At 41.7% G+C, this 8083-nt stretch overlaps 1 protein-coding gene across 1 annotated transcript; it reads right to left on the bottom strand.

Annotated features, from left to right (window-relative positions):
* Positions 1-285: 285 nt before the first annotated feature.
* Positions 286-6389, bottom strand: LOC102700525 (autophagy-related protein 18h-like). Its single transcript, XM_006654323.3, has 9 exons — positions 5854-6389; positions 4423-4890; positions 3894-4328; positions 3535-3780; positions 2635-3450; positions 2385-2557; positions 1589-1692; positions 891-1514; positions 286-806 (listed from the first exon to the last, which is right to left on the bottom strand). Exons 1-9 carry the CDS (start codon positions 6025-6027, stop codon positions 802-804), a joined length of 3045 nt encoding a protein of 1014 aa, XP_006654386.1. The 5' UTR covers positions 6028-6389; the 3' UTR covers positions 286-801.
* Positions 6390-8083: the final 1694 nt, after the last annotated feature.

The following is an 8083-nucleotide window of genomic DNA, read 5'->3' as shown; positions in this document are numbered from 1 at the left end:
TTATGACTGATCACTTTCTAATTAGGCTCAAAAGATTCGTCTCAAGATTTCTTCCGTAAATGTGCAATTAGTTTTTTGGTTTATCTATATTTAATACTTTATTTATGTGTCCAAAAATTTAATGTGATGTTTTTAGAAAAAAAAAATTTGAGAACTAAACAAAGCCTTAAAAAAATACCAGCAGTTTCCAGATGTTGGTAAACCATCCAATCGATGAAATGCACTTTAATACCATCAGACCTTCGGTCAATACCACATAGAACTAGTAAAATGTTCCACATAACATTTCTTCGTAAATGGAAATTTTTTACTGAATGTTTATACAGTTAACGTCACATTAATCCTTGCTAGATTTCCTTTTCTTAATGAAACAGAGAAGACTGTACAAATAAACAAGGAACATTAACAGGCCTTGGCAGGGAGCAGTCAACAAATATGGCTGCCAAGGTCTTTGGACCGTCCAAATGTTCCGGAGGTATTTCACAAAACAAATGGTCTTACAGTATGTACAGAGTAACAGAAAAGGGGGCAGTGTCGCGGCAGGCAGCAGCAACTTCTCGACAACACCAAGCTCCCTTAACGTGGACCCGTGGATTAGTAAATTGCCCGGAAGGATCTTGATCTCAATTCCTGAGTAAAACTTCTCACAAATGGGCATTGAGCACAAGCTTTACCTTTCTAATATGTACCAAATTGTAGATTATCATCATCTCAGCACCAATTTATTCCACGAAAGCCTACTAGAAATCATATCGTGGGCACTGTTTTCCATTCTCTATGTAAAAGCAGAGTATATTAGGTTCAACCTGCAACCACAAAATATAAGAGATAGGTCACAAAAAATGCAAAAATATGAAATGCCCTCATAGAATTTGCATCATGAATAGTACCTTCTTCACTGAAGGCAAAAACAGCTCCAAGCATGTCGTCGTTATCCCCATCTTCCTCAGGCTTCTCTCTCTCGCAGTGGCTGCTGCTGCTGTCAGCATCAGTAACAGCTTCAGTTAACTCACGGCAGTCATCGAGTTCTGATATTTTACAATAGCCCTCTTGGAAATACTGGGTAAACTCCACTGAGTTGTGAGAGTCAGATGCTTCATTCTGTCCAGAATTGATGCTCGTGAGGCACCCATTTGATATGTCAGTGGTTGCACCATTGCTTACTGAAGAATTGTTGGTTAACTGAGGCCCGCTCGATACATTAGTTGCAGGCGACGGTAGTCCATCATCAAGAGGTCCATCCAAGAGGGAATAGCTGCTCAAAGGTCTGATGTTTGAGTGTACACGGTCCACTCTCTCTCTACCGTGTAGAGTTAGGGATGATGCATTTCCTCCAGGTGCTGTTGAAACAAGATTCATGCTCGTGTCATCTACATTGTGAAGGGCAGTCAAATTTGCCACTTTAGGAGATTCAACAGGATTGCATTTTTCCATTGGATGTAAATCATGGGTAGTGATAGGTCCAGACAATAACTGCCCTCCTAAACCATTCATGCTCTGCATTTTCCTTGTATCTACAAAACAAAAGTTTCTCAATTAATGATGATACATAAAGGTGATGGAAGTATTATGATTGACATAAGCTTACCATTGTAAAATCCAGATATAGGGAGCCCTGGCTTGGATCCATGAGCACCATTATCCTTGTCAATGTCAATCAATGCATTCTGAAACCGTCCCATTGCATGAGTCCTGCATATTTGAATTGTGTTAACTCAGCATTTGTAATGCAGTCACATTTAAAGATAATAATAAACTTACATTTGAATAAAATGAAAACTATAAAAATATTGGCCACTTGAATTCCAAATCATGCAAGTAGGCACTAATATCTACTATGAAGAAAATAGATGTAATAACACCCAAGTATTATGTTACCTAACCACTTGCAGTTCTTAAATATGTAATACTACACAAAATTAAATGATCAGCTAGCATCATACCTCCATTCTCTTTTACATGTACACACAAAATGAAATTTGATTGTTATATTAAACCTATATGATACTGAAATTTTCTTATTTTCACAAATCTGATACATTCACATCCAGCAAGCATTTTTAATCTTTTCCTACCAGATAAATTATTACGATATATGCAATCTCCTGATAAGTCCACTCTTACTTTCTGTAATTTGGCATCTGGAGAATCAAGACACGCACACCAATACAGCATACATCTGAGACAGTGACGGTTACTGCCAGTTTTTGCTTAAACCAGTTCAGAATGGGAAATGCCATATAATTTAGTTTTAAAGATGACTTAACCAGCTTCTGTTTTGGGGAAAAATAGTATCTAAGACCAATGACACATATTGAAAAACATGTCTTTACAGCACAGAAGAAACAAAAATTCACCAGCCAAAATTTGTTGGCATTACCTACCTGTCATTAAAATTTTGCTCAGAATGGTGGAACTGCTTAAATACAGGGAGTAATTCCCTCCTCCTGAGTTCAACCTCATGCAGAGGCAACTTCTCAATCTCAATCTCTCCCCCACTAAAGCTATGATATTCCTCTAATTCTGCAGGCGGTTGATCTATCACATAGAAGAAAATCTGCACAAACATGAGAAAAAAAGTTAAATGTTCATTCTGCATGTTTGAGCACATGTTTTGAGACAGCGAGGTACAACCTTTGATTTCTGCCAGATGGGAATCCTCCATGAACTTATCTGTACCTCTGCATTTGAGAGGTACCAACTTGATCTTTCACGAGATCTCATACTCTCTTTCCCAGAAATACCGTCTGATGGAACGGAATCAGAATGCTCACTATCACAGTCAGAAGAATCCATTGCCATCATACTGTTCCGTTGGTTATGGAAGACTATGTTTGCCATGTTTTCATCTCTTTCTGGCCAGTTTGTCCTACGGCACACATCCCACCACTGAGTCGGTTCAGCGGTAACATGCAACTCATCATCTTGAATCTGCAAGGAACCAGTCCCAACTATTGGACTGCTATCAGAGGATTCCGAACCTGAGATAGGCAGAAGTTCATGTTGAATAACATGACCAGATGGTGAATACACCAATAGATGCTCTAAAGCATTAGCCTTTGATGGAACTGGCAATGAACCTTCATAGTTGGAATTGTGGAAAACAGCAGTAACTGCACCAGATGGTGCAGATGATTTTCCACTTGCAGAGGCAGCCACATTACTGACAGTATTTAGCCAACCAGAAGAACTGTTCTTTATCCTACTGACTACAGAATTAGTTACAGTTGAGGGAGCTGGATGAAGCTGATGATCCATAAGGAATGACGGCTTTGACCACCATGGCCTTGACTGACATGGGGCAAGGGGTGGCCCATCACTGTGAGAATTCTGTGGCAGCAGACTCGCATCACCTCCAAAAGGGGACAATGTAAAAATATGGCAAGTACCTCGTGATGAAACAATAGATATCCACTGGCTAAAATGGCTAAAAGAAATATCCTGGATGACCTGCAAGCAGATTCAAGACAATTAGAAACAAATCCCACGATTGAGCGAGTTTAAATTGAACTTTTATTTGTTTTTGAACCATACAGCTGCTGTCATGCCACGATACAGTTTGTAAAGGTGCACATGGGACGCTGTCCAATCATAGCGTATTGAGCTTGAGCTGTTAACTATTAAGGTTGGCATGATCCTGAAAACATTTATGTTATGGCCATGAACAGAGGCTGTGACCAACAGAGTTCCACTAGGGTCAAAACAAAGAGCAGATATGGGACTTGTGTGAGCCCTAAACTGAGATATGATTTCTTTGGAGATGAAATCCTTGATGACTACCTGCAAGTATATTTAACAGGATTACACTGTTAGGAAATAGAACTTTGACAAAGTATTAATTTTTCCTATGCACTCATCTTTACCCAAAAAAAAATAAAAAATCCTCAACTAACCATTCCAGCATTGTCAGCTTCCAGTGGATGCACACTGGAGGGAAGTTTGCCAGATCTTCGGCCAGGACTTGATGACAAGGGGGAGCCAGAACCATCCGGCAGAAGTTCTTGGCAGTACTTAGACAGTGTTTTGTATCCCATATCACCAAGATTAATAATACCAGCAGCTATCTGCTTACTGGATTCCATTGCATATCGAGCAACTAAACTTCCACTACTAGGGGAGGTAGATGGGCTGACCCCTGGAGATGGTATAAGGTTCTGTGGACTTAGACGACCTGTGCTTGATAATAAAGGACTACTGGAAGCATAAGCTAACCACCTTGGGCCAACAGCCATTGGGCCATACCCAATATTTACCCCAGGTGCCCCTTGCAAAGGATATGTCAAGACACTTAACTTGTTCTCAAGAGTCACAGCATCAAAGCAGTACACCTGGAATGTAGCAAAAGCATATAAGTACATCAAAGCGTTAAGCATACCCTTCTATGCCATTTAAAAATTAATAAGAACTCCAGGAGAAACTTACTTGTGCTGCAAGAGCTACAGCAACAATCCGGGGGCTGCAGCGAACTATATATACAGCAGACCGAAATCTGAGAACATGTACATATGTGTGAGACTTCAAAGAGTAGAAGCGGACGACCGTTGGAGTAGAAATGCAATTTCCATTTGGAGGTTGAGGTTCACTGCTGTTATCTCTGATAAGCGCACTTAAGCGACCACCTTGAACCATACCCAACCCATTTGTCTCATCACCAGCAACAACCAGAAGCATGGGATGTGATGCTCTGAATCCTTCAGTACCATCAGAGTAAAGTGGTGTGGGTTGCATTTGTAAAAATGTAACTGGGCCATCGCGTTTTGAGACCAATTCACAGACATTTGCAGCATCCTCAACATCAAGCACTTGGAACCCATTTGAATAACCAACTAGCAAAACATGCTTGAAAGATGACGGATGAAGCTCTAACTTATCAAATCCAGCCCACAATACCTATGTATAATAATGAAGTATTAGACTACAGTTATGTTTCGATTTGCACAATATACAGCAGCCACATGCCCACATTAGATTAAAGAACTGCGGTAACTGATTGGTAAAAATGAAATTGATTGAACAGACCATACCGCTAAGCACAAGGACAGCAGAAAAAAAAAACACTATCTCCGTTCCATATTATAAGACTTTCTGGGTTTACCTAGATTTATCCATGTATCAATGTATATGTTTTATATATGTGTATAGATTCGGTCAATGCATTAACATATATATGAATCTAAGCAAGGCCAGAAAGTTTTATAATGTGGAACATAGGGAATAGTAATTAATCATTCGGTCAATGCATTCCAAAATGGAAGCACAGCACGGGGAAGTGAAATTAAATGTAGTATGACATACAAATGAGAATCAAATCAAAATAACATAAGAACACAAGTGGTCTTGCAAGCATGCATCAGAAAGGTAATTCAGCTTCCTGGGTTCCCAACAAAGTGGACACAGATATAATAGTGTTATTGTGGCAAAGATTGACGCTTGTGAGTTATGCAACAGCCCAGTTGTTCAGAAGTTCTTGCGTTACTTGAAAATACTGTTTTACCGACCATGTAGATAACTAGAATTACTTCCATTGTTGAATTAGAAATGAGCACCCATTCAAATCTCACAACTGTACTATATTTACCAACTCTGTATATCCACTCTAGCTTTATGGCAGTCAACTGACTTCCAACTTTACTACTCACGCACAGAATTTTGAATCTACAAGAACATAAGATCTACCACACTGGACAAATCACAACATCCTACCGCAGAATGCCATGATTTTAAGTCCACGGTTGCAACCATAAGACATCTGAACTAAAATTAGCAACTCCGGCAGCTACCTTGAACAGTGCAAAAAAAAAACCTACATATATTTGAATAGTTGGGGGCGGGTCAGCAGCGTGTAGAACCGACCTGGTCCTTCTCGTCCTCGGCCTGGGGGCCGATGGAGGCGGCGACGGAGGCGCCAGCCGAGCGCACCGTGGACGCGACGGAGCCGGCGTTGGACGACACCGTCTTGAGGCACGACGATATGATCCGCAGCGAGCTCGGCAGCAGCCCGTTCCTCCCGCCCTTCCCACGCCTCATCCCTCTCCCCAACTCCTCCCCCACCACGAGCACCGCCGCCGACGCCTCCCCCAACTCCGGAACCGCCCCTCCTCCACCTACAACCCCCGGCCCCCGCCCCGCCCGCCGCCCATCCGCGATCGCCGCCTCCGGCGCCGGCGAAGTCCAATACCATCCGAGTGGCCCTACTCCCCCTCCGATCCCCCCCTCCACCGCCGCCGCCGCGATCCGCCAAGTCAGCTCGCGACCACCATCATCCTCCTCCCCCCCTCCCCTCCCCACCCTTCCTCCTCAAACCTTCCGACCAGAACCAACAACTCCTCGGCTTCTCCCTTTTCCTCTCCCTCTCCTCTCTCCTCCTCGCTGTTGCTTTCGTGTGCCTATCTCCCTCTCCCCCCCCCCCCCCCCCCCCCCCCCCTGGCTCCCCTTCTCCTTTAAATAATCCCAAGAAATCTCCCCGTCGTTTGCCTCTCCTCCGCCTCCCCCGCAACGCGGCCCCCATCATCCAACCCGCGTCGCCCACTTCCACCCGGACCCCACCCCCGCCACCTCAGTAACCTACCCACTCCTCGTGTACGCGCGCCCGGGTGCGCGTGGCGAAGGGCGCAGGAGGGGAGCTTGCACGCAAGGGGGAATATGAGGGGATAGATCCCTTTGCCAAGCTGCCGCTGCGGTTGCTGCTCTCTCTATCTCATCCCGTGCGAAAAATCATTTTTTCCTCGCGCGACGGGTTGGGTTTTCTCGCTTTGCTTGCACACATCGTGTGCCCGTAAGGCTTGGAAGACACGGGTGCGACCCGGGGGAAAAACCCGGTGGGGTGGTGGGATGGGCCGGGCTAACATGGTGTTGGGTGGCGGCGTCGCTTGCTTCTTGCCCGTGCCATGGGGGACTTGCCTGACAAGCTCTGTAGATTCAGATCCGTTGCTTCGGCAGGGGTTCGGCTCAAAGCTTCAGATAAGACAAAGCCATTGCGAGTGTGTGTGTTCATCTTTGGTATGGGCGCGTTTTTTTTTTTTTTGAAGATGACGACGGATGAAAATTACTCCCTCCATGCACAAATGTAAGACGTAGACTAACCAACGTCTTAAAAAAAATTAGGAGGGAGTATTTGATTATTGCGATAGTTATTTCATGGTATACAAGCAATGAAATTAACTACAATGTTAAAATTTTTCTTTAGAAACATAAGATGAGCAACTTTTATATAGAAATTTTGTTGCAAAAATATATTGTTTAATAATTCAATAAGTGTGTGTGCAAAAGCCAAGAAATAATGTAGATAAAGATAATACAACCAGGGATGATTGTTTGGTTTTTTCACGGTATATTTATAAATAAAAAATAATTTATAAATAAAGTTTCTATTATGTATTCTTAGCGATCTAAAAATTAAGGCTAGAAAATAAGCTTTAGTGGAAAAGCTTCAAAATTAACTCTGAATTTAAAGTTAAAAATTTAAATTTTGGTTTATAAATATAAGCGGAAGTGAAAAGATGGAGTCATAATTGGGTATTTTTAGAAGAACATTGAAAGTGATGTCTCTTTATAGATGATGACTAGCGTTTTTACGGTTATGCTTTGTTGAATTGTTGCCTCATTTGGTTGTGCTCAACGGGACAGGTTGGAGCGAAAGAAAGGAATGCGGGTGGTATAAATCCTAGTGTTTAAGGCAATAGGATGGGACCATGTGTGCAGCACCTTCGGTTTGAGGCCTGTATTTAGTTTTAAAAATACGTTAATAAAATAATAAATTTTAGTTAAAATTTATTCAAAATATTTATACTCTTATCATTGAGCCGTAGGTTTGAAAAATTCCTGGTTCCACCCTGATAGTATTTTTCTAGGTTATCATGATCCAAACTCCAACGCTCTTTCCATATTTTAATATATGTTTAACTATTTGTATTATTTGAAAAAATTATTTTATTTTATTTATTTTATTGTCATTGTGTTTATTACTAAATTTATTTTTAGTATACTTAATCTTTTTAAAATTTGCATAAAATTTTTGAATAAGACTAATGGGTCAGAACATGTGTTAAAAATTAATGATGTCGTCTATTAAAATATGGATAGA

Source organism: Oryza brachyantha, chromosome 5, assembly GCF_000231095.2.
Source record: "Oryza brachyantha chromosome 5, ObraRS2, whole genome shotgun sequence".
Classification (NCBI taxonomy): Eukaryota; Viridiplantae; Streptophyta; class Magnoliopsida; order Poales; family Poaceae; genus Oryza; species Oryza brachyantha.
The sequence above is the reverse complement of the archived record's forward strand: the minus strand, read 5'-3'. Positions and strand labels throughout refer to the sequence as shown.

Coding starts and splice junctions, on each gene's coding strand:
- LOC102700525 (XM_006654323.3), bottom strand. CDS start 6,027: ATGAGGCGTGGGAAGGGCGGGAGGAACGGGCTGCTGCCGAGCTCGCTG. Junction 2,558..2,634: donor CCATCTGGCAGAAATCAAAG/GTTGTACCTCGC, acceptor ATGTTTGTGCAG/ATTTTCTTCTATGTGATAGA. Junction 1,515..1,588: donor TATATCTGGATTTTACAATG/GTAAGCTTATGT, acceptor TTTGTTTTGTAG/ATACAAGGAAAATGCAGAGC.